Genomic DNA, 26,515 nt, shown 5'->3' on the forward strand with positions numbered 1-26,515 from the left:
TGGAGGTGGAGGGAGCTACAGGGAGACGGAGGGACAAAAGACATTGCCCGAAGGCAGAAAGAGCAGCAAGAGAGCATCTTGTACCTGGACATGTCGCGAGGTGTTTCAGAGGTCTTATTCACACACGCACACGCACACACACACACACGTCAACGTAGGCACGCATTCATACACATACACACACGCCTGTACGCACACACACACACACACACACACACATAAAAGCATTGCACGGACATACACACTCCTACACACAGATGCAGTGCAGCGCACACCAGGAGTAACACGCATCATCGGTGGTTACGCTGCAATTACAGGCTTGGAGCTCCGAACCGGTTGGGTTGGGGTGAAACATAACAGTGGGCTGTAATAGAGTGTGGTTATGTCCTGGTTGACTTTAAATCATCCACTGTATCACCCACCCACCCCTCCTTCTATCCCCCTTATCTATTCATTGACTATGGCCCTACGCCGGGTGTGCGTCTCTGCAAGGTGTGTACGTGCGTGTCAGCTGTGCTCACTTTAAATTACCATTGCATTTCAGTGAAGAGTATGAAGGGGGCTGCTACCCTCTTAGTCTTAAGTCATGTCAGGTAGTCAGACGTGGACACTAACGCCTGTTTTCAAGGTCCTTTGTTGACAAGGCACCTTGGAGCATTGATACACTGAAGCTGAAAACCAATGTCTTCTTTGTGAGAGACTTCAGCCAGTCAATGAATGGCATGTCTCCTTTCTCATAGGGAACACTCTTATTTCCTGCTCCGCTCTTCAGCTACAACCAAAGACTGAATGGCCTAGTCTCTTTCTCCAGAGGTAATAGTGGTCGGAATTACAGCTTATTGTATTAGACAGGGTTAGCCTATAAACACAGCCACTGTTCTATTTTCACAGTGATATTGAACCATAGGGAGAGATTTCCTGAGCCAGAATGGAGAGACCACGGGGACACAGCACAACACAGCACATCGTTCTCTTTCTTTCTCCTACCCTCTCTCTTTTGTTCTCTCCATTGGTGCTAAGAGCATTTTCCCCTGGGAACAAAGGCTAAACAGAATGAAAGGCAGTTGACAGAGGCCTTTCCTAGGATTCTAATAAGCTAGAAGCAATCGTTCAACCTTACAAGCTCTCTCCCTCCCTCTTTTTTCTACACTCGGCCCCATATTTCTCTCTCATGCTCCAACTCTTCTATTCTACCAATCTCTCCATACCTTCACCTCGTCTCTTAAAGTCCCACCCCCCCACCCCATGAGGTCCACTGTATCCCTCTCTCAGGACAGCTGGTCTCCTGCTCTCTCCTTCCCAGACCCCCATCCCGAGACAATGAGGTTAGAAATTTCACCAACAACAAAAAAAAAGAGTGAGAAAAAAATAACATGCCAACAGCTGCGGGGACTCGGTGTAGAGAGAGAGAGAGAGAAATGCTGTGCGAGGGAACGTGTCATCGAAGCTCAGGGCGCTTGCCATTAACGGGCAGTTCGGCTCATGACCCTGCTTCCGCGCAGCTGTCGTCGACTTTTTCGCCCGTTCCCATCGTTCCTCCGTGACTTTTTTTTCAACACAGTATTTCCTGAAAGTACTCATAAAACATCAGAGTTTGAGGCCAAACAGAGCTTCCTTTTACAGGGACATGCAAGACAGAGCAACCACTCCAAAGCTCTTATCCGTCAGCGTTCCCACTTCCACCTGACCTCACTCAACCTAGCCTGGTCCAAGATCGGTTATGCATTATGCATGCAAATGGGCAGGATGTTGGCTGATCTGGGACCAGGCTAGACTGAGCCATCTGCTGAGTAAATCCTGCCTCTCTAGGAGACAGTGAGACCGCTGCCGAGGGCCTAGACACACAAATGGGAAGCGGGAAAGTGAAATCCACCATTAGCTCTACTTGTCATTAATAGGCAAAACCAGACGTGGTTTGTTCGCTCAGATGGTACACACGGCGGAACGCAGCAGGAGGGTTTGTGGAAGCATGCCGAGGCAAGGTCAGGGGTCATGTGTTGAGCAAATAGGAAGGAAGCCACCCACCTCCCAGCTGTGGTGTTTCCTAACCTGGCCCTGTACTGGCTGCCACCTGTGTCTCGGCTCCTTGTGTTGCCAAAATGTCAGGTTTCACTGGTCACGTACCAACGTCCTGCCCCATTTACATGCACAATAAGAAAGGGAGACTGTGCTGCCTGGCCATGGCACCAACAGACAGTTTTGCAGGTTTGAGCCTTCTGTATACACTCAGGAGCTCAATAGACTTTTTGTTTATGAATAAATCGATAATAATTCAAGGACCTTTTTGGACTATACGGACTCATTTATGCTGCTTCCTTTGCATTGAGTGAGTGTGTGATTTTCACACTCTCACTGCTCCCACTCTCGTAAGGCTGTTTAAGTAAAGTGTTACACTTCCCCTCTCGTTGCCAGTGCTCCCTCTTGCCCCCTGTCCCCCTACCTGTATGAGGCGTCCGTCTGCGGTGCCCAGGCTGGCCACGGTCTGCTCCTGTGCAGTCGCCACGGCAATGGAGGTGAGCAGGACGTTGCTGAACTGCCCGCTGAAGTAGTCTAGTCTGGCCATGGTACTGGTCACCTCCAGACGGTAGCCCTCCTCATGCTTCCCACAGCCAAACGAGTCGTCTGAGGAACTCTACATGGGGAGGAAAACACATGCTACATAAGATATGTGGATCACAGACTGTTGCATGAAATACGTCACGTACAGCCAGTGGTTTTTAACTAATTACATTCCGAGTGTCTCAACTGATGAGCCACAGTACTTCCCAAGACCCCCAACCTCCCCCCACGCCCCTGTCAGATGAGGGTAAAAGGGAGGGATGGAGAGCAGGGCTCCCTAAGCCTCCTCATCTGCTCTTTCGTCGGACCCTGCTCGTAATGGAGAGCTGAGTTGTGGCTGGCACGGTGTGTGTGTGTGTGTGTGTGTGTGTGTGTGTGTGTGTGTGTGTGTGTGGCAGGAATTCATGGGAAACACATTGGGAATGCGTGCCGGTGCGGCTGCCATGACATTACACACGCTCACTGCTCTCTCTCTCTCTCTCCTTTTGCTTTTCTCCCTCCCTATTTGTCTCCCTCTCTCTAGCTCGCCCAATAGGCATGCAAGAGTCTTCTCCATTAGTAATAGAGTAAAAGTCCACCCTGTAAGTGTGTTTGCGCCTGGCCTGTTTTCACTCGGCCACTCTCCAGAACCACTGTCTGGCAATGGCAACCCTGTGCAGTTTTTCACTTGGCCACCCTCCAGAACCACTGTCTGGCAATGGCAACCCTGTGCAGTTTTTCACTTGGCCACCCTACTCTCTGCTTTGAAAGTAACCTAAGTCGTCGCCATTAAACCATTAGAAGAGGTCACCAGTCTTTAAAGTGGAGAAAGCTTGGGGTAGGGTGAGGGGGGCTGGTGTGGTCAAGCTAGACAAGCTCTCAGGTCAAGGACCCCCCCCCCCCCAGTCGGTCATCAATAGTTAATGAAATCCGAGGCTGGCAGGCGGGGGCCGTGACTAAACAGGCGGGGCCAGCTACAGAGTTTAGGGTGCTAGCTACAGACTACAGAGGCAGAGGGTTACTGATTAAGAAATCCAGGCTGGGGCCCCTACCACTAACTCCACTTGGCCCGGCCTGGCAGCATCTACTGTTTCACTGTACGCTCCAAAGGGCCCAGACACAACACTCAGTAAGGAACACAACACTGGCCCAAAACCCATATGGAGAGAGAGAGAGAGAGAGAGAGAGAGCGAGAGAGAGAGAGAACGAGAGAGAGAGAGAGAGAGAGAGAGAGAGAGAGAGAGAGAGAGAGAGAGAGAGAGAGAGAGAGAGAGAGAGAGAGAGAGTGTATACAATGATGTAGGTCAAGTGGGTCATTTATTTTCAAATGATCTTAAACTCAGTTGGAATTAGTATCAACTCACATACCACACTGACTGATGGTGCCTGTGAATCAGGGAGGGATAGCCAACTTATGAAGCACCCAAAGAGAGACTCTCTGTAAACGAAGTACTACGTGTGAGGACTATGTCAGGGTGACTTGCTTGCGATGCGTAACACTGAAATGTCTCGGGGTAAACCTCAAAGGCGTGCGTTGAAGCTGAGGAGAACAATGGGAGAGTAGTAAATCACGCAAGCAGATTTTCTCTAGCAGCCATTACAGAGTAGACCATTACAGGCGAGTTTAGCTCCAAGGTGAAAAGACAGTCCTGGCTGGTAGACAAACAAACAATAAAACAGCCTCAACGCTACGATATACCTGTATCTATCATAAGCCAAACCAGGTTGGACTGGCTACAACTAGCTCCAAGGCTATAGCAAGGGTAGGATAGATAGAGAGACAACTACAGAGGGAAATCCTCAAGGCTCAGGCTGGCCAACATCTCTGGCTGAACGCAATGCCAAAAGCCACAGCTGTACTGCAGAGGGCCAGCGGTGCTGAGCTGTCAGGCCGGAGTTGATTCACTCTACAAGAACCTCATCTTTCTTTCAGAAGAGGAGAATAATATCTGACGTCTGAGAAGGAGAGAGGACTGACTACCTAGAGTGAAAATAGATCAGGTGGGTAAGATATAGTGTGTGTGTGTGTGTGTGTGTGGGGGGGGACAGATGACGGATGGACCGTCTTTCATGTGTCTACAGTGTGTGTTTACTTTTGCCCGGAATCTCCAGGCCAACAACTTTGATCCATCATAACTCCCGCTGTCCGCACCTCTCACGTAAGTAAACCACATGAGATACAGTCCATGGGAAGTGGTCCAAAGTCCGGGACCTCTCTCTCTTACTACTCCCCGAGATTGAGATGTCATCAAGCCAGGATACTATGGAGATTACCACAGAACCGCTCCAAAAACAGGTCCAGGGGAGATTATTTTGATAGCAAACAAACAAGGTCCTATGGAGTGTTTGTAAAAGCAACGCTGAGCGGTAGGAGGGAGAGACGAAGAAAGAGAAAGGGTTCTGGAGCATTCCATGGAACTCTGGGAAGGTAACGCTGAGGATCAAGGGGACGTAACTGGACAGTGGACGGGTGTTTTGACAAGTCGTGTTTGAAGCCCCATTGCTATTATCCTAGAGACCTAGGGATTTTCTTTGGCACACAGTAAGACAGTCTTGAAGAATGGTCACGCTGTTGTCATGGCAAACGATTTCCTTAGCGAGGTTAACTACGTTCTCTACTCTCTCTCTCTAGCTCTCAATTTTTTTGGGGCTCCGATTTGAAATTGAAAGAGACGTTTTAAGGCAAAGGAAGGTGAACTCCCAACTGGTTTCGGGTCTCCAAACTTTCCCCAAGTTTTAGGAAGATGTTTTTGTCCAGTAAAACAGAAGCCGTGGGGATACGTGAGACACTGTACACCTTTTTCCCCCACACTTAACCACCGGCCATTGTCTGCAACACAACGGCCAGGCGATAGAGTTACTATGGCAGCAGGGTCTCAGTGTTTAACTGCTCCGCAGGGCCCGCTAGCAACCCATGTGTGTGTGTCTACATGAGTGTGTATGTGTGTGTGAGGCCAGAGTCAAGAGAGGTGTGTAATCCGCATGCTGAGTACAGACAAGGTGCAGAGAGAGGTCTATTGTCCTTTTCATACTCCTACTCTGACCCTCGGGCCAGGCTCCCTTAGAGTAGACACACCAGTGGCTCTAGCGACACACAAAACCACTGGGATGGGGCTGTGTTACTATTTATTATTTTATTTATAATTATTATTTTTTTATCCCCTTTTTCGTCATATCCAATTGGTAGTTACAGTCTTGTCCCATCGCTGCAACTCCCGTAGGTACTCGGGAGAGGCAAAGGTCGAGAGCCGATCGTCTTCTGAAACACAACCCCGCCAAGCCGCACTGCTTCTTGACACAATTGCACACTTAACCCGGAAGCCAGCTGCACCAATGTGTCGGAGGAAACACTGTACACCTGTCGACCGTGTCAGCGTGCATGCGAAATCCCGGCCGGCCAAACCCTCCCCTAACCCGGAAGACGCTGGGTCAATTGTGCGTCGCCTCATGGGTCTCCCTAACGTGGCCGGCTGCGACATAGCCCGGTATCGAACCAGGATCTGTAGTAATGCAGCAAGTACAGCGATGCAGAGCCTCAGACCGCTGCGCCACTCGGGAGGCCAGGGCTGTGTTACTATTAATAGTAGACATACACCTACACACTCACTTCACTCAGTCATAAAAATACACTGGGGGCTACTGCTTAGAGTAGGTAGAGACACACACACACACACACACACACACACACACACACACACACACACACACACTTTGTTATTGCTGATTTCTTGAGTGGGCAGCAAAGCTCTCCACAAAGTCAGCTGGCCTTTTACTAGAATAACACAACTCTGCCCCCTGACAGCTTGCACTGACTGTTGTTTGTGTGTACTTATTAGGGAGCAAGTGTGGTTGGGGTGTAATGGGGTGTGTGTATATGTATATTTTGTAGAGTCTGGAAGGGGTGTTGATGGGTTGTGAGTAATTAGACATGTACGTATATGTGTGTTTGTGTGTGTGTAGAGGCCCCCACACAATATACATAGCTTGTGTGTATGGGAACGTGTGTGTGTGTGTGTGTGTGTGTGCGTGTGTGTGTCCGGGGAATTAGAGAAGCTGACAATAAGGTTGGATTAGACCCTGGCGCGCCGAGGGCAGCTGGTCTGGGGGCGATGCGTGCCCTCCGGATGCCAGGCAGAGTTAGGGGTTAGTGTGTGAGTGTGTGTGTATGGGTTAGGTATGGTGACCCAGGGTGGCATGGGTGCATTGAGCCCGGACAGAGAACAGCTTCGCACATCATATAAACAGACGCCAGAGGAACTCAGTCAGGCTGAATAATATTCATTTCTGTTTTGGAGTGTTAAACCCAACCCTCGTTGGGAACGAGCGTTTCAGTTCATTGAGGGAGAAAAGTACATGGTCTAAAAGCCTCTGTTGGTGAAAGGGCCCACTCTAAACTTCTCTCTAACCCTCTCTCCCTTTACCCCGCATTCCCATTGTTTTTTCCTCCCCTCTCGCTCCCTGTTCACACTCTTCTCCACCTGTCACCCTTCCCTTCTCTCTCTCCTATCATTCCACTCACTCACTCACTCACTCACCCTTCTCTCTTTCTCTCTCTGTCACTGAGGCACAACTTGGTGTCCGTGGCTCATTTGAATAGTCAAATTATCTGTCAACGCAGACCGGGGGGCTGTGGGGGCCTTTGTGAATCCTGCCGGGGAACAATGCAGCTACCCTTGGGTACCACACTCTATATAGTCACACACACACACTGGCTGAATGAATGATGAGTGAATGATGACCCGGCACCTCCCTCTCTCTCTCTCTCCCTAAGCTGAAGAAGGCAGTTACTAATAATTTGCTCCTTAAGCTTGGTCTCGTATAGCAAGAGGAGTGCAGTGTGGAGCTGTAGAGAGTTTGGGCCAAAGATATTATTTGTGGTCGTACTGTGATGAACTTCTATCCTCAGAGCTCTTCTTCCAGCACGTAGCTACACTCCGTCATCGAAACAATGACTGATATCTGACGATGGGAGGGAAACAGGGAACATAATAGGACCTATAGAACATTCTTCACTAGCCCAAGACTTTCTCTTTTCTGTGACTGATAGTCCAGCCAGTCCATACAACATATTTACTGTTGCACGGCAGGCAGCCGCCAGCCTAGCATGTTAATTCAATTAGACCAAACAGACCAACGCAAATTGAGGATAATTTAGTGTTGGGGCAGCGCGGAGTTAGCGCCCATCATTTACCCCGCCCTGCATTATTAGCATTAGCGCTTATCCACTCGTATTCATGACCAACCACCGACAGACAGAAGGGGCTTCGAGTGGGAATCCTTTCCACCATGAACCCACCCCACTGTCTCCTACTACATTTCAGTAATGGACTCTGGTGTAATGAAAAGGAACTGCCCAGAGCAGAGTGCACCGCAGAGGAGTTGTCAATGGCCAATGCTCCCTGATGAGTAATAAGGAAACATATCCAACTTGGAATGGGGAACATGCACGATTCCAAAGGAGCGTAACTGCTTTTCAAAGATCCAAGATCCAACCTGACATGCTTTAAAGCCCTTTCCTGCCAAACGAATTGAAACGGAATTCCTGGTTCTCAGTCAGTAGTAGTCTGGACTAATCAATTCCACCCGGGCCAGCGAGCAGCAAAACGTTTGGCAAGAGCCTTTTGTAGTGATGACTTCACGGTGAGTGAAGTTAAACGTCTGAAAACCTGCTCCTTCCTTCAGGCCATCCCGCTACCACTTGCATGGTGTGTTTAGGGCTCTCTCTGTGTGTGTGTGTGTGTGTGTGTGTGTGTGTGTGTCTGTCTGGTCTCTCTCGCTCTCTCTTTTTATTTTTTGGAGAGGCCAACGCGGAGCAAAGGGAGAAGGATTTTTCCAAACACTGAACCATTAAGACCTTAGCTAACTGTATATGAGACACGGTGTGGGAAACACAGAAGGACCCCAGCACCAGTAGCAATTCCAACAGTAGGGACTTTAAGATTAACCAGATAACCAAGGGTTGTAAACAGGGTCAGGAAACTATACACTGTATCTTGGCTCTAGGTCTGACAGCGTTGCTTATCAGTGTACATTGACGCAGGGCCTGGGGAGCACTGTGTGCATGCCTCATTTATGTATCTTAAAGGCCCAGTGGACTCAAAAACATGTTTTCCCACACTATGAGGTTGGAATAATACGTTGAAATTATAAAAAAGTATGATAATGCCCTTTTAGTGTAGGAGCTGTTTGAAAAGAACGCCTGAAATTTCAGGCTGTTTTGGTGGGATGGAGTCTTGGCCTTCCATGGTGACATCACCATGCAATACATTAGCTAATAGACCAATAAGAATGAGTTTGAAACCTCTCTGCTAATAACAGCTAATAAATGTTTTTTTTTCTGCTCCCCACTCAGACCACTCCCAGACAGTCCTAACAAAATTCTTGCTTGAGAAATTGCTCTGAGCTAAGAGGCTATTTTTGTTTCTAATTTTACCATTTGAAATGAAAACAATCACAGTAAGGTACTTAATTGTTACCCAGAAATGATTTGATATTGAGATAAAAAAAAAAAAACATCTGCATTGAACATCTGCATTAAGTATGGGATGTGCATATCACCTTCGTTTTCTTAATTGACACAGGATATGAACATAGCTAGTTCTTCCCTTCTTTTGTCTGTCGTACTGCCAGATGGTGAAGCGTGATTCATCACTCCATAGAACGCGTTTCCACTGCTCCAGCGTCCAGTTGTGGCGAGATTTGCATCCCTCCAGCATACGCTTGGCATTGTGCATGATGATCTTAGCCTTGTGTGTGGCTGCTTGACCATGGAAACCCATTTCATGAAACTCCAGATGAACAGTTCTTGTGCTGACGTTGCTTCCTGAGGCCGTTTGGAACTCGGCAGTGAGTGTTGCAACCGAGGACAGACGATTTTTACGCGCTACGTGCTTCAGCACTCGGCGGTCCCCTTCTGTGAGCTTGTGTGGCCTACCACTTTGCGGCTGAGCCATTGTTGCTCCTAGATGTTTCCACTTCACAATAAAAGCACTAACAGTTGACAGGGGCAGCTCTAGCAGGGCAGAAATTTGACAAACTGACTTTTTGGAAAGGTGACATCCAATGACAGTGCCACTTTGAAAGTCACTGAGCTCTTCAGTAAGACTGGCAATGTTTGTCTATGGAGATTGCATTATTGTGTGCTCAATTTTATACACCTGTCAGCTGAAATAGCCTGAATCCACTCATTTGAAGGGGTGTCCACATACTTTTGTACATATAGTGTACTTGTGTTTAACGAGAACGCAGGTTTAAAAATCAACACAAACTTGGAGGGAACAAACACAACCTTATCATACGTATGATATTCAGATTTATTTCATGACAACTTGCAGGTGGTGGTGGCTTTTAGTATTTTTTTTTGTAACTATTTCTGCACCAGCTGAATACTATAATGTCTGTAAAACAAAAAACACACAACAAAAGGCAAACTAACAATGGGCATAGCCCCAGTCCAGAGAAATGGGCGGCAGTGCAACAATGCATCATTGTACTGCCTTTTCACACTAATAAACTCCTGGAAGTTGGCATCTCCACACACACACACACACACGTGAGAATAATTCATGATGATCTAAATACTGTACATCTGGTTGGTTTCTCCAGGGCACAGATCCAGGAACACTGTTAATGCTGATCTAGGATCAGTTTTGCCTTGAATCATAATGAATAAGGGGGGACGTGATCCTAAATCAGCACTCCTCTGGGACACTTTGTGAATACCGGCCCAGTACTGTTAATGCCAGAGGAGAAATCTTCAAACAGGATAGGTTTTTGTATTAGACTGTAAATGTATTATAGCAGCGTATAAACAGGAAGTTGTGTGTAATGCATCACCTACCATCTTACTCTTCTTCTGAAACATGACTGAACATTGTCACAGTCCCGGTAAGACGACTGCCAAAAAAAAGCTCAAGGGTTCATTGTCAGAGACTATTGTAGGATACATCAGACCAGTAAATGCTGGTTGTTTTTATTTTTTATTTAACTAGGCAAGTCTGTTAAGAACAAATTCTTATTTATAACGACGGCCTACCCCGGCCAAACCCTAACCCGGGAGCCCAACTTTAAAAACAAAATCTTTCTCTTTTGACACAATCCCTGACGCACAAAGACTATGTTTTCTTGGCAGTAAATTGGGATAGTCCATTAGATGCATGGCCAAATACTGGGCTTTCTAACCGTAAAATACACCATTCAATTCCAAGAAAAACAGCTCATGCTCACTCAGGTGTGAGCTTGCCCTCCCTTCCTTTTCCTCCTTCAACAGCAATATGATTCAGCCAGAGATCACCAATCCCCAGTGGGGTGGATAACATCAAAGCCTTCTGCCCCAATCTGAATGGTGTCCTGGGGATTTGGCTAGATAGCCTAGGTCTCTGTTTGTTGGTGCATTGTATGGGAGCGCGACAGGGTGATAAAAACCACACAAGCGTTGAGAGGATAGGGATTGAGAGGTTGGAGTAGGAGGGTGGGGGGGTGTCTTTCTATTCGATCCCCTCCATACTTGAGTACACATTTAGACACAATCTCTTGGCTCCATTGTGTGTGGCTTAGTGTAGCTGAATGGAATGGCTGGGGGTTTAGCATCAGCTGATGCCAGAGTCAGACCATGCCTTGGCCCGGAAGGACTTTAAATCACCTTCCATTTCATCAAGTTATCTTAACCAAGGTTTAGATGTATTCAAGATTCATCTAAACCTAACCCTGAAACATAAAGTCTCTCACATTCTGTCAATGTATCATCAGTTCACTGTTGACCGGTCTGGATGTGCATGGATTCAACCACAAAGACCAGGGAGGTTTTCCAATGCCTAGCAAAGAAGGGCACCTATAGGTAGATGGGTAAAAATGTATAAAGCGGACATTGAATATCCCTTTGAGTCTAGTTAAGTTATTAATTACCCTTTGGATGGTGTATCAATACACCCAGTCGCTACAAAGATAGAGGCGTCCTTTCTAACTCAGTTGCTGGAGAGGAAGGAAACCATTCATGGATTTCATCATGAGGCCACTGCTGACTTTAAAATAGTTACAGATCTTCTTTAATGTCTATGATAGGAGAAAACTGAGGATGGATCAACAACATTGTAGTTACTCCACAATACTAACCTGAATGACAGAGTGAAAATAAGGAAGCCTGTACAGAATTTAAAAAATCCAAAACATGCATCTTGTTTGCAATAAGGCACTAAAGTAAAACTGCAAAGAATGTGGCAAATAAATTAACTTTATGTCCTGAATACAAAGAGTTATGATTGGGGAAAATCCAACACAACCCATCACTGAGTACCACTCCTCATATTTTCAAGCATGGTGGTGGCTGCATCATGGATTATACCCTGATGAAGACAGCTTGGCTGTATTACATTTTTGCATCTGAGCTCCTAGAGTGTGCGGCTCTCTTTTATTTTAAAGGCTGCATCATGTTTGCCATCGGCAAGGACTAGGGAGTTTTTTTAGGATAAAAATAAACTGAATAGAGCTAAGTACAGGAAAAATCCTAGAGGAAAACCTGGTTCAGTCTGCTTTCCAACAGACACTGGGAGACAAATTCAACTTTCAGCAGGACAATAACCTAAAACACAAGTGTCAGCCCTGGTCTTTTTCACCTGTCCTTGTGCTTGTCTCCACCCCCTCCAGGTGTCACCCATCTTCCCCACTTATCCTCTGGGTATTTATACTTGGGTTTTCTGTCTGTCTGTGCCAGTTCGTCTTGTTTGTCAAGCTTACCAGCGTTTGTCCTGTCAGCTCCTGTCTTTTCCCAGCCTCTCTTTTTCTCGTCCTCCTGGTTTTTGACCCTTGCCTGTCCTGAGCCTGTACCGGCCCATCTGACCACTGCCTGTCCCTGACCCTGAGCCTGCCTGCCATCCTGTACCTTTGCTCCTACTCTGGATTATCAACCTCTGCCTGCCTTGACCTGCCGTTTGCCTGCCCCTGTTGTTACATTACAACATTGTTACTTCACACAGTCTGCACTTCAGTCTTACCTTGATTCCTGATAAAGGCCAGATCTACACTGGAGTTGCTAACCACAACGACATTGAATGTTCTTTGTGGTAAGTGGCCTACTTACAGTTTGACTTAAATCCTAGTGAAAATAAACGGCAAGACTTGAAAATGTCTGTCTAGCAATGATCAACAACCAACTTGACAGAGCATGGAGAACAAATCAATTCGAAAAGAGCAAACACTGTGTAAAAGCTCTTAGAGACACCCAGAAAGACTCACAGCTGTAATCGCTGCCAAAAGTGATTCTAATGTATTGACTCAGGGTTGTGAATACTTATGTAAATAAGATATTTCATTTTCAAAAAAACAAAAAAAACAACAAGAAAAAAACATGTATTCACTGTCAATATGGAATATTGTGTGTAGATGGGTGACACATCTATTTAATTCCATTTTGAATTCAGGCTGTAACACAGTAAGTCAAAAGTATGAGTACTCTCTTAAGTCACTGTATACTGATACCTTGACTCTAACTATAGATTTGGTAGCGCTTTCCTGCAGTCAAATGTTACGTTTTGTATGGTTCCATAAGACAGATGGTTACTTAAGGGCAAAAAAAAAGCAAAAGTAGGGTGGTTGGTCGGGGTGGATGGTGGATGGATCGTCTTGGATTTATGTACAGAATAATACGAAATGTTCTGAGACCAGGTTGCATAACTATGTGTGTGAGGTGTATACTTTTGTTTCTAAGTAAATGTATTTAAGACCACCAAGAAACATTCTGTGTGACCCTGATTTAGCCCACTGCAGTAAAAGGTTAAAAAAAATATATAGAGAGAGATTTTTTTTGTTGCTAGGCAGCGTTAGCTAGCACTAGTTGGCTGTAACTGCGCCAAAACTCTGGTATTGTTCATCCTATAGCTTGTTCTCCATCTTCTTTTTAAATAGTGAGCCAACATGTCTCTCTGGAGCAGACATATAGTAAGAATTATTTTTGGAACATGAAATTGCAATAAAAACTGAGTATCGATTCACAATACATGTAGAATCATGGGAATCGCAATACATACTGTATTGGCTCCTAAGTATTGTGATAATATCGTATCAGGATGTCCCTGGCAATTCCCAGAACCTAATATATTTCCACATACTGTCTTTTATCTGTTCACTCAAAACATTTATAAAGTATAAACAGTGCTCACTTTAGACTAGGGACTGCAAAAAGACTTAGTGAATGTTTTTTTAAACGTGGGAGTAATTATTAATAAACGGTGAACAAACAATTTAAAAATGCCTTTATAAATGGTTTATCACGGACTTCTAAAATAAAGTGCTAGAGACATATGCAGCTGCATGGCAAAGTCCAGAGTTCCATAGGGCTGTAGAGTCCACCATGTTAGTCTGTCTGAGGTCCATGCTGGGACGCTGGCCTGGGCTTCCGGGCCCACAGGGTGGAGTAGACCGGCTGGCCTAACACAGAGGGCTGTTTCTGCTCCACTACTCCACCCCCTACACTGACCTTGGTGATTAAAACATCCATGAAGCCAGCTCAGACTGGTAGTGAGACAACACTTTAAGAAGGGATGGGGGGGCCGGGCAGGGGGGGGGTTGAGGTAAGGGCACTGGTCAGGAGAGTGCCTCGTGTATGTGCGTGCATGCTGAAATACGAGTGTGTCCACATAGCACCTATTCCACCAGGAAGCAGGATATCACTGTGTGGAGGTAGAGGCAGAGAAGTAAATGAGTAGGGGGAAAGGCAAGTGACTGATTAGAAAACAGCTCTGGGCCCTTGACTCATATCTAAGCTCAACTGAGCAAAGCTCCTTTACTCCACATCACACACTAAACAAGTGTATGATGTGGAGCCTTAGGGACTATTGGCAAAGACCTCTGAGAAGCAATAAAGTAGCCACATTTTTGCAAAATCCCTGCTTAGATGTGTGGAGGACAAAATGGAAGATATGTGATTTGAAGAGAATGTATATAATTTGTAACGGCATGTCGAAAAAGAGAAATTGACGAGGACAGGAGCGGTGGACAGCAGAGATCAGTGTCAGGGCTATGGCAATTCCAGTATGTGCTTTCAATCAGACAGACAGGTTGCAAGCGGAGGGAGACATTACCACTAGTTACTGCTCTTAGATAAGGTAAGGTGTGCACACAATTCAATGAGACAGACAGGTTGCAAGCGGAGGGAGACATTACCACTAGTTACTGCTCTTAGATAAGGTAAGGTGTGCACACAATTCAATCAGACAGACAGGTTGCAAGCGGAGGGAGACATTACCACTAGTTACTGCTCTTAGATAAGGTAAGGTGTGCACACAATTCAATCAGACAGACAGGTTGCAAGCGGAGGGAGACATTACCACTAGTTACTGCTCTTAGATAAGGTAAGGTGTGCACACAATTCAATCAGACAGACAGGTTGCAAGCAGAGGGAGACATTACCACTAGTTACTGCTCTTAGATAAGGTAAGGTGTGCACACAATTCAATCAGACAGACAGGTTGCAAGCAGAGGGAGACATTACCACTAGTTACTGCTCTTAGATAAGGTAAGGTGTGCACACAATTCCAACCTCACAAACAGACAAGAAGCATACACCTTTACTACGCAATGTTGTTTTTCCCAAACAAGTCAAAAGAGAACTGGGACTGGAGACCCCTCACTAATGATTAACTTAATGCAAAATATAAACTAACATTTACCACAGAAAACAACCCGATTATTACCAGGAAATACCTGCATATGTGAACTGAGAAAACACACCAGCCCTGGAGAATTTTGAACAAACAGCCAGAGGCGGCTCGCCCATTAGGGAGTTAAGGGCAGCGCCATACTTGTGATTGGTCTAAAAAATACCTTGTAGGGATTATGTTTTAAATGCTCATAAAAGTGCGGTAAATGTGTAATTTGCCTGTTTCAAAAATATTTGTTAAAAACAAGATGTTCAGTTACTTGCCCCACAGTGACTGCCAACATTGTGCGAACATTGCTTGGATTGTGTTGCCAGCTATTTTCTATTAGAGGGAACAGCCCCAATGAAATAGGAGGATTTCATAGCTCAAATGTGCGTCCGTTCAGTCAGATCTTCTGGGTCTGCTCTAGTCTCCTTCCTCCCAAAAGTTATCTTGCGCCAGATAGCTTACTTCCACAAGTGAGACTACAGTAGAACTTCTCTATCAGGTACAGATGGCTCTAAAGCAAAAAGCTAACTGTAATTAACTTGCAAATAAATAATCATAACAGTCACAGGAGCCTGGGACCTGATAAACCGGTCAACTACATCCAAGAAGAGTTGAAGGACAGGGGGATACACTAGCTAGAACCTTCTCATCGCGGATCTGGTAGGACAAAAAAGCGTGGGCAATTTGATTGTTTGCCCCTAATGTTGTTTATCAGGTTCTATTGTAGGTGACAGGGCGACATGTTGTGTGGACTAAAACAGCATAAAACCGGGTGTATCCCAAAGCATGATCAAATTATACAGTAATTTTGAGAAACATCGAGAAATAGATTGGTACATTTTTAGCTAAAACTAACCAGTTTCAACCAACCTTTTGATATAGCTAGCTGGTAGCTTGCTAGCTAGTTATCTCCCACGCCAAGTTCAAGTCTTTCTAAGTTCACATCTGACTTACTCGGAAATATGAAGTTTTCAGAATGAACGTTTACTAGCTAGCGCATCATACCTTGTCACATTATGTTAGCCAGCTATCCTCAGTTAGATAACGTATTTTCACTTATTACATTTGTACATTTGTTGCATTCTTCCTGGTCCACTTGTTCGTTCATGAGCTGGCTGCTTATTCTAAATAGTATAATCTGATCTGTTCATAACAGCGGCAGCATGCGCAGCAGTGGTCATTCGGTTTTTGACATGCAAAAGTGAAAAAGGTGTATTTATGCTGTCGTTCAAATGCACAGATTGCTTTATATATATATATTCTCAAAGAAACTACCGGTAGCTTGTGTCATGCTGCTTTGTTGACAACTCCAACCATCTTCACGCCCCAGGTATTCACCAATCAACAGCCACTGCTGCAAACAGCAAACAAACCAGCCTTGGTGAATTTCTAACTCGCAGAAAACATACCCGCCTTGAAGAATGTCTTAAATAAACAGCTTTTTAAACATATCTGTTTTCATTAATTGAGAATCAAAGTCCAGTTTGATAATGTCACCATCGATTGACCAAAAGGACAATCTTATGTAATCACGACTCAGTCGCAGAATATTGACCCACTGCTCTTCTCTGTATATTGCACAGTTAGTGTTGGTCAATGCAAGTTTATAAACCTCCAGCCTGGCAAAGTAAGTATGGTTTTCCATTACTTTCTATGGGCAAGGACTTAATACATCATGTGAAATAGGCAACTGTGCCATTATGACATAGTGTTTATATGACATAGTGTTTATATTTTGTTTCTATTATTTCCTTCTCTATTTCTATAATATTTATTCTACCCCACAGACAGGTGCTGAAGGCAATCAGTCAGCAGCTGGATGCCAGGTGGCCAGCGTGCCAGTCAGTCAGTCTCTGGTGCCTGGTGGTATCTAGCTGCTGTTGCTTAGCCTTTCCTCAAGCATGGAGCCTGTCTGGGCACGGGCAATTCATGACACACTGTACTGGTCTGAGCTCATACTGGGATGGACTCACTGAGCTGAGGGGGTGGAGGTGGAGGTGCCTGAGAGAGTACACAGCTGCAGGGTCTCTCACCCAACTCTTACCACATATTCATTAAGGGATAGGCTGGTGAGTGTGTGTGGTTTTGTGAAACAGATGCAGGTTGAGGAAAACAACCACAAAATCTCAAGCTAAACCTCACACAGTTCTTGACTTATCTGACTCACCTTTCTCAGTTCCTCTTACTATCACTTTTACGTGCACACTCACACATACACCAGGCGTGCACACCTATCCTACCTTATCAAAACCCAACATTGTGAGATTATTATGGATTTGAACAGGACAGGGCAGGAACAATCCTGTATTTTCATTATTTTGTTCATTTCACCAGTGAAGTGATGTCTCCTTCCCACCAGGCGAGCTGTGACCTAAACCACATATTCAGTAGTTAAAATGGAAAACATTTTGCAACAAAAATGTGAGATTCTTATTGGACAAATTCGGTTAGTCCCTCATTGTTTTGGTGCGTTTTCTTGTGTTTGGTGTCTGGTGAATACAAACCCTACCACAACATCCTAGTGACAGCAGGCAGTCAGGTCACCAGCATGCTCAGGCATGTGGGACCATTGAGATCCTATTAAATTAAATACAGTTTATACAGGTGTTATATACATTAACTGTATAAATAGCCTATAAAATATAAGTAAACAGACCATAAATGTCCAAATGTTGGTTTTCTTGGAAAGCTGTGAGTGCTATTATAACCAGGTAAAAAAAATTGTGACCTACGAAGAGCCCTAGCTTGATGGCAATTTGGCGTGGGAGAGTGAGAAATTGTGGGGAGCCGGTGTCCAAGTAGGGTACACGTAGCTAGCTACAGTTGAAGTCGGAAGCTTACATACACTTATGTTGGAGTCATTAGAACTCGTTTTTCAACCACTCCACAAATGTCTTGTTAACAAACTATAGTTTTGGCACGTCAGTTAGGACATCTACGTTGTGCATGCCACAAGTAATTTTTCCAACAATTGTTTACAGACAGATTATTTCACTTAACATTCACTGTATCACAATTCCAGTGAGTCAGAAGTTTACATACACTAAGTTGACTGTGCCTTTAAACAGCTTGAAAAATTCCAGAAAATTATGTCATGGTTTCAGAAGCTTCTGATAGGCTAATTGACATAATTTGTGTGAACTAGAGGTGTACCTGTGGATGTCTGGTTCATCCTTGGGAGCAATTTCCATCTGTACAAACAATAGTATGCAAGTATCAACACAATGGTAAAACACAGCCATAGTTTCGGTCAGGAAGGAGACGTGTTCTGTCTCCTAGAGATGATTGTACTTTGGTACAAAAAGTGAAAATCAATCCCAGAACAACAGCAAAGGACATTGTGAAGATATTGGAGGAAACAGGTACAAAAGTATCTATATCCACAGTAAAACGAGTCCTATATCGACGTAACCTGAAAGGCCAATCAACAAGGAAGAAGCCACTACTCTAAAACAACCATAAATAAGCCAGACTACGGTTTGCAACTGCACATGGGGACAAAGATCTTACTTTTTGGAGAAATGTCCTCTGGTCTGATGAAACAAAAATAAAACTGTTTGGCCATAATGACCATCGTTATGTTTGAAAGAAAAAGGGGGAGGCTTGCAAGAACACCATCCCAACCTTGAAGCACGGGGGTGGCAGCATCATGTTGTGGGGGTGCTTTGCTGCAGGAGGGACTGGTGCACTTCACAAAATAGATGGCATCATGAGGTAGGAAAATTATGTGGATATATTGAAGCAACATCTCAAGACATCAGTTAGGAAGTTAAAGCTTAGTTGCAAATGGGTCTTCCAAATGGACAATGACCCCAATCATACTTCCAAAGTTGTGGCAAAATGGCTTAAGGACAACAATGTAAAGGTATTGGAGTGGCCATCACAAAGCCTTGACTTCAATCCTATAGAAAATTTGTGGGCAGAACTGAAAAGGCGTGTGCGAGCAAGGAGGCCTACCAATCTGACTCAGTTACACTAGCTCTGTCAGGAGGAATGGGCCAAAATTCACCCAACTTATTGTGGGAAGCTTGTGGAAGGCTTTTTACTAGGATTAAATGTCAGGAATTGTGAAAAACTGAATTTAAATGTAGTTGGCTAAGGTGTATGTAAACTTCCGACTTCAACTGTATGTGTGTGGAAAACATTTGACATGTGGCTACTCGAAAATAGAATTAGAATCTATTACAAAGTCTAGGATATTTTGGGGTTGGAATTGGAGTATGTATTACGTTTAAAAATGTAGAGGTGAGGTAGCAACTTTTGACAGACTGGTTTCGTCCGGAAAAACAAAAAATGGTGAGGGTGATCGAATAAGGATCAAATCCACCATTATCCTTAAGCACGTTAATGATAGAATGTTCATATTTGAAGAGGAAAGGCCAGTCTCTTTGGCACATGACATGGAGTACATGGAGTGGATTAGCTAAAGAGACATACAAATTCATTATTTTACACAATATCTTATCACAGCACTGGCAAACACTGGTTGACCAACTCCCTGACCAAAATGGCTGACCTTTACGCAATCATAAGAAGGTTAGTGTCCATTCTAGCATTCTAATTCCAAATTCTATGTGTAGAAACACAGTGCGTGTATCTCAAACAACAGCAAGCCCCTTACTGTAGATCTTACTCAACTGTTGAATGGACACTTTTTAAAAGTATATAGTGATGTGTTCAATGCTGGATATATAAGGACATATATCCTTGTTGCATTTCATAACCAGATACTATTATGTATGTTTTGTTCTTAAGGCCACCTTTAACCTGTCATTTGAACAGTACTGCCTAATTACAATGACTGTCAATCAAAGCCTCTTCCATTGGAATTATATTACATAGTAAATCAATCAGGCTTCAGATTCAATTTAAAAGCAATCAGCGTCGGGTGGTGTTTTCACAGATCAATGGTAAATTCTAATAATAATTTGACTTTAATGTGGCTGTTGTGTTATTTTTAGTCTCTCTCTCTCTCTCTCTCTCTCTCTCTCTCTCTCTCTCTCTCTCTCTCTCTCTCTCTCTTCTCTCTCTCTCTCTCTCTCCTCTCTCTCTCTCTCTCTCTCTCTCTCTCTCTCTCTCTCTCTCTCTCTCTCTCTCTCTCTCTCTCTCTCTCTCTCTCTCTCTCTCTCTCTCTCTCTCTCTCTCTCTCTCTCTCTCTCTCTCTCTCTCTCTCTCTCTCTCTCTCTCTCTCTCTCTCTCTCTCTCTCTCTCTCTCTCTCTCTCTCTCTCTCTCTCTCTCTCTCTCTCTCTCTCTCTCTCTCTCTCTCTCTCTCTCTCTCTCTCTCTCTCTCTCTCTCTCTCTCTCTCTCTCTCCTCTCTCTCTCTCTCTCTCTCTCTCTCTCTCTCTCTCTCTCTCTCTCTCTCTCTCTCTCTCTCTCTCTCTCTCTCTCTCTCTCTCTCTCTCTCTCTCTCTCTCTCTCTCTCTCTCTCTCTCTCTCTCTCTCTCTCTCTCTCTCTCTCTCTCTCTCTCTCTCTCTCTCTCTCTCTCTCTCTCTCTCTCTCTCTCTCTCTCTCTCTCTCTCTCTCTCTCTCTCTCTCTCTCTCTCTCTCTCTCTCTCTCTCTCTCTCTCTCTCTCTCTCTCTCTCGACTCAACTTATGATAATGGCCACAAAGCCTGTTGGTGACATTCCAAGTCTGAACCATCTCTCACTCTCTTCCATTACCATTACACAGCAAAATGTGTAGTGTTTCTTTTTGTTGCCAATAACATTGTCAAGCCAAAATCTTCTGTCTAATCCAATCAATAGTTTCAAGAGTCTCTTTGAACTTTGCGTGTATACAGTAAGTCTATTGACGGGACAAGTTATTAGTCTTTCATAAGTATTCTAGATGATTTGTGTTTCTGGTAACAAACAAACGGCCCCCATGAGACCCACAATAAGCCTGCAGTGAGAGAGGCAATGAGCAGCTACTGAAAAGAGACTGGCTCTAGCCTATAGCACATGAAAAAGACAGAGACACCATTGTATCATTTATCATATCTGGCTCCCTACACTACTTGGGCACATCCTAAATGGCACCCTATGCCCTACATAGTCCACTACCTTTGACCAGAGCCCTATGGGCCCATAGCCAGGAGTTAAGAGGCTGGGTGGAATTGACAACCACCATTTACATCATCAAACATGCTCTTGCATCGGCTCACTTCTCCAACCCTCCTTTAAATTCCTATTCCAGGTCAGTTTAGTTGACCAGAAGATAAAACAAATGATGTAAAGTGCGCTACAGCATGCCTCACGCGTTTACAACTTTTTACTGTTTTATGGCCTAGATTATCTTGTTCTCTTACTATGCGATAAGAGAAAGGGCCTACTTGCCATATGCCACTGAATACGACCCATACATTCATTAGACAACAACTGGGAGGAGATCCTTCTTCAGGCTTCAAAACAAAAACAGGGTAAAACATTGGTGACGGTTGGTCAGTTATTGTACGTTCATATTCATTAGTTCTTTACTGCCTTTCCCCGGGATTAAACAAAAAAATTTGGTGCTTTAAAGTTTAAATTACTCTTTGTTTTAGACTCGAAACGGCACAACGGAATATGTTTGAATGACTGTTAAAGTCATACGTTAAAAGAGAAACCCTGTTAGCGTTTACCTGTCGCGTATCGTTAAAAGCTCTTTTGGCTGCAGCAAATCAACACAACATTTGATAATCGACTAGATGGATTTAACTGTATGACATTGTCTGAAGCAGAGAATCCCGCAAAACCAAAATATTTGAAATAGCAGATTTGAGTGATGAATGTTTGAGAGTGTTCAGAGTCGGTGGAAGAGAGACTGAGAACAAGAGCAGGAGAGACTGTACACCACTAAACCCAAAACAATAATAATGGGGTTTCTGACACGCAACAGCTGCCAAGAAAGATGATGTAGGCTATAAAAACGGAGCCTACTTAGTTCTGACTGTGGAATTATTAAAAGGTGTTACACATGATTACACTTTATAAGTGTAGAGAACCCTGCACCTCAAGGCATCTGACGTGGCTCTCTTGTCTGTCAAGTAGTGTAATTAGTCAAGGAAAAATTATCTTCGATAAGATTGTGCACCGCAGTGCGCTAGCTGCGTTACTACAGATCCTGGTTCGATACCGGGCTGTGTCGCAGCCGGCTGAGACCGGGAGACCCACAATAGGCCGGGGGGCAGGAAGTCCTTGTCTCATCGCGCTCTAGCGACTCCCGTGGCGGGCCGGACGCATTCACGCTGACACCATCACCACGTGTACTGTGCTTCCACAGACACATTGGTGCGGCTGGCTTCCGGGTTAAGCGTGCATTGTGTCAAGAAGCAGTGCGGCTTGGCGGGGTTGTGTTTCAGTGTAGAATAGAATAGATCTATAACTTTAGAAGTAGCTTGATGTGCACTGTTATTGATTGGCTTAATGCTATATCCAGACTAACACCGTTTTCTCTTTCCCACAGATGGAATCAGATGTAGGTGGGCATGTAGAGGGAAAGCAGAGAGATAACATTGACCATCAGTAGTCCAGAGTTCTGATTCCCTATTTCAAGACACTTGGGGGTATCACAGAAAAATAGATACAATCCTTGTGATGGAGAGGAAATTTACCCTCGTGCAAAACAATTTTCAAGAGGGAGTGAGAGAGAGAAAGAGAGCGAGAGAGATTCTCATTAGATGCCTCTGCTCTGACGGGCATAGGGATGGGATCATCTTCCTCCCAGCAGCTGCCGATTCCCTGTTATTCTACCACAGATTCATCGTGGCTCCCTAAGAGTCAGAAATGCATTCCGTGATTCCATTTGTCCCCTCTGCATTCTTCTCTGCAGCCCCCTGCCCTGCTCTCCTCCCTCTGTATCTCTACTGTAGCTACATAATCGTTAAAACCTATTAACATCCTTATTCTGTGGGAGTGCACCCGAGTTATACACTGGCTTAACATTACATGGTGACCAGGCCTATAGGTTATATGGCTGCAGGTTAGGTAATGATTCAGTCAGGCCTACCTGGAATCAAATACTACTTGAAATCTTTAAAATATACTGCACATTGAGCGTTTGCTTAAGCAATTGTTTTAAATTGTATTTGAACCCAGGTATTGATGAAGTCAAGGGAGGATTTTTAGTGCTGCTACAGATATTGACAGGACTATTGACAGGACCTCCGGAGAGGTCGTCAGCAGTTAAACTCGTGTCACTATTGATCAGATGATTTAGCTGATTGATCCCATCAATGATGAAGTATGGATGGAGAAGACCCATGTTTAATTCACGTCAACTACATACCATATTTACTGCAGTAGCTAATTCTCTATCTCTAAAATCCCGAAAATAACCTAATAACCGTAATACCCTTGAAGAGTACTCTCACTACATCTACAGTGCAGTCTATTCTATAACACATAACTGTTATAGTGCATTGCTGTTCAGTTCTTACCCCGTTGTAGCAGCGCTTCTCCTCGGAGCCGGTGAAATGGTACGGCTGCTTGGTGTGGCACTTCTGGATGAAGTCCTTGAAGAAGTTGTTGACGTCTGCCAGTGAGATGACGCAAACGGCCGAGTTTGCACTGGGTTCCGGGGAGTCTGGCTTGGACCGGGCAAAGGCGGCGAACAGCACGTCCTCCCCTTCCTTCAGCCCCATCTCCTGCCTCAGCTCGCGGCCCGCCTTGGCCACGTGGGCTGCCTGGAGGACATTAAACACCTCGATGCTGGCTGAGCGCCGCCGCCTCCTCCTCTCCGTCAGGATGCACTCGAATGGCATCTCTACGTAGCGCCGCAGCTCCGGGTCCGTGCCGCACATGCGGACGATGCGGGTGTGGTAAACCTGCGAGCTGTGGCCCTCGCGCTGCACGGTGAGGAAGTAGGCGTGGTAGCCGCTCTGGAAGGAATAGACATACTGGAGGTGGTGGTCGCCGCGGAGGCCCGGGGCCAAATTCATGTAGGACTGGTCGGAGAAGAAGCGGAAACCATCTTGGGTTTCTTTCATCTGACGCACTGAGATGGTGTGGTGTTGTGGCTGCTGGGCCTGGGGGCTGGAGATCATCCGGGATGGGCTTCCGGGGATCTCCGAGTTTCCTACGAAGAATCGCACCACGCCTCCGCTCTCCACGTTGAGCACACGGGACCCCAGGGGGCTAGTCACGCAGTCGGGGCAGCCGTGCCGTCCTCCTTGATCTGTCTTGGGTGAATACATGCACTGTACCTCCCTGTCCACCTTCTTTCTCTCCAGCAGGTGGCGACGGCAGACACCGGCGTCCGCTGAGCCGCAGCTGAACAGCTCATCGTCATAATAACGCTCCACCAGCAGGGCCATGTTATAGTTGTCCACCACAGCGTTGGTCTTACCGCAGGCTCCATCCTGACAACTAGGACCACACCGCCTTCTGACAGCGCCTTCAGACACGGGCCCGGTCTGGTACTCCGACAGCTTGGTCAGGTTCTCTGACAGTGCGTAGATTCGGTTCACGGCACCAATGTAGACGGTCCCCTCGAAGGTTACCAGGTTCTGAATGGCGGAGATGGCCTCAAAGGTGGGCAGGTCGTAGGTCACAGACAGATTGAGCTTGGAGTTCTCAGCTGCCTCATTACACTGACCCATCACCACGGACCCAGAGAAACAAAGAGCCCAGCGGATGATCACAATGTGAGCGATGTCCAACAAGCAGATATTCTTCATCCTGTTCCAAAAAAAAGTTTTAAAATGAGTTAAAAATGAGGAATTACTTATTCAGAACACTTGTGTGTATAGGTAGTAGTTGTGGAATTGTTAGGTTAGATTACTCGTTGGTTATTACTGCATTGTCGGAACTAGAAGCACAAGCATTTCGTTACACTCGCATTAACATCTGCTAACCATGTGTATGTGACAAATAAAATTTGATTTGATTTGATTTTGAGAACAGTCACTAACACAAAGAAAACACCATCCATTTTTTAAATGTCTTCCTCGATTGCCCTCACTTGATCAGACAGAGCTACAGTTGAAGTTGGAAGTTTACATACACTTAGGTTTGAGTCATTAAAACTAATTTTTCAACCACAACTATAGTTTTGGCAAGTTGGTTAGGACATCTACTTTGTGCATGGTAAGTAATTTCTCCAACAATGGTTCACAGACAGATTACTTCACTTATAATTCACTGTATCACAATCCCAGTGGGTCAGAAGTTTACATACACTAAGTTGACTGTGCCTTTAAACAACTTGGAAAATTCCAGAAAATTATGTCATGGCTTTACAAGCATCTGATAGGCTAATTTACATAATTTGAGTCAATTGGAGGTGTACCTGCGGATGTATTTCAAGGCCTACCTTCAAAGGCAGTACCTCTTTGCTTGACATCATGGGAAAATCAAAAGAAATCAGCCAAGACCTCAGAAAAAATATTGTAGACCTCCACAGGTCTGGTTCATCCTTGGGAGCAATTTCCAAACACCTGAAGGTACCACGTTCAGCTGTACAAACAATAGTACGCAAGTATAAACACCATGGGGCCATGCAGCCGTCATACCGCTCAGGAAGGAGACATGTTCTGTCTCCTAGAGATGATGTGAAAAGTGTGGTGTGAAAAGTGCAAATCAATCCCAGAACAACAGCAAAGGACCTTGTGAAGATGCTGGAGGAAACAAGTACAAAAGTATCTATATACACAATAAAACGAGTCCTATATCAACATAACCTGAAAGGACGCTCAACAAGGAAGAAGTCACTGCTCCAAAACCGCCATAGAAAAGCCAGACTACGGTTTGCAACTGCACATGGGGACAAAGATCGTACTTTTTGGAGAAATGTTCTCTGGTCTGATGAAACAAAAATAGAACTGCCCGGCTTGCAAGTCGAAGAACACCATCCCAACCTTGAAGCACGGGGGTGGCAGCATCATGTTGTGGGGGTGCTTTGCTGCAGGAGGGACTGGTGCACTTCACCAAATAGATGGCATCACGAGGATGGAAAATTATGTGGATATATTGAAGCAACATCTCAAGACATCAGTCAGGAAGTTAAAGCTTGGTCGCAAATGGGTCTTCCAAATGGACAATGACCCCAAGCATACTTCCAAAGTTATGGCAAACTGGTTTAAGGACAACAAAGTCAAGGTATTGGAGTGGCCATCACAAAGCCCTGGCCTCAATCCTATAGAAGATAGGAAGAACAGAACTGAAAAAGCGTGTGCGAGCAAGGAGGCCTACAAACCTGACTCAGTTACACCAGCTCTGTCTGGAGGGATGGGTCAAAATTCACCCAACTTATTGTGGGAAGTTTGTGGAAGGCTACCCGAAAAGTTTGACCCAAGTTAAACAATTTAGAGACAATGCTACCAAATAATAATTGAGTGTATGTAAACTTCTGACCCACTGGGAATGTGATGAAAGAA

At 45.0% G+C, this 26,515-nt stretch overlaps 1 protein-coding gene across 1 annotated transcript in view; it reads right to left on the reverse strand.

The window, feature by feature from the left end:
* Nucleotides 1–26,515, reverse strand: part of LOC110532382 (hepatocyte growth factor receptor) — a 74,483-nt gene that overhangs the window by 44,598 nt on the left and 3,370 nt on the right. The window contains exons 2-3 of the mRNA XM_036979352.2: nt 23,579–24,818; nt 2,441–2,632 (exon numbers count right to left, since the gene is read on the reverse strand). Of these exons, the coding sequence (XP_036835247.2) occupies nt 2,441–2,632; nt 23,579–24,817 (1,431 nt within the window). The 5' untranslated portion in view covers nt 24,818. The remainder of the gene's footprint in view (nt 1–2,440; nt 2,633–23,578; nt 24,819–26,515) is intronic.

Source organism: Oncorhynchus mykiss, chromosome 1 (genome assembly GCF_057628025.1).
Source record: "Oncorhynchus mykiss isolate SJ-2025 chromosome 1, ASM5762802v1, whole genome shotgun sequence".
Classification (NCBI taxonomy): Eukaryota; Metazoa; Chordata; class Actinopteri; order Salmoniformes; family Salmonidae; genus Oncorhynchus; species Oncorhynchus mykiss.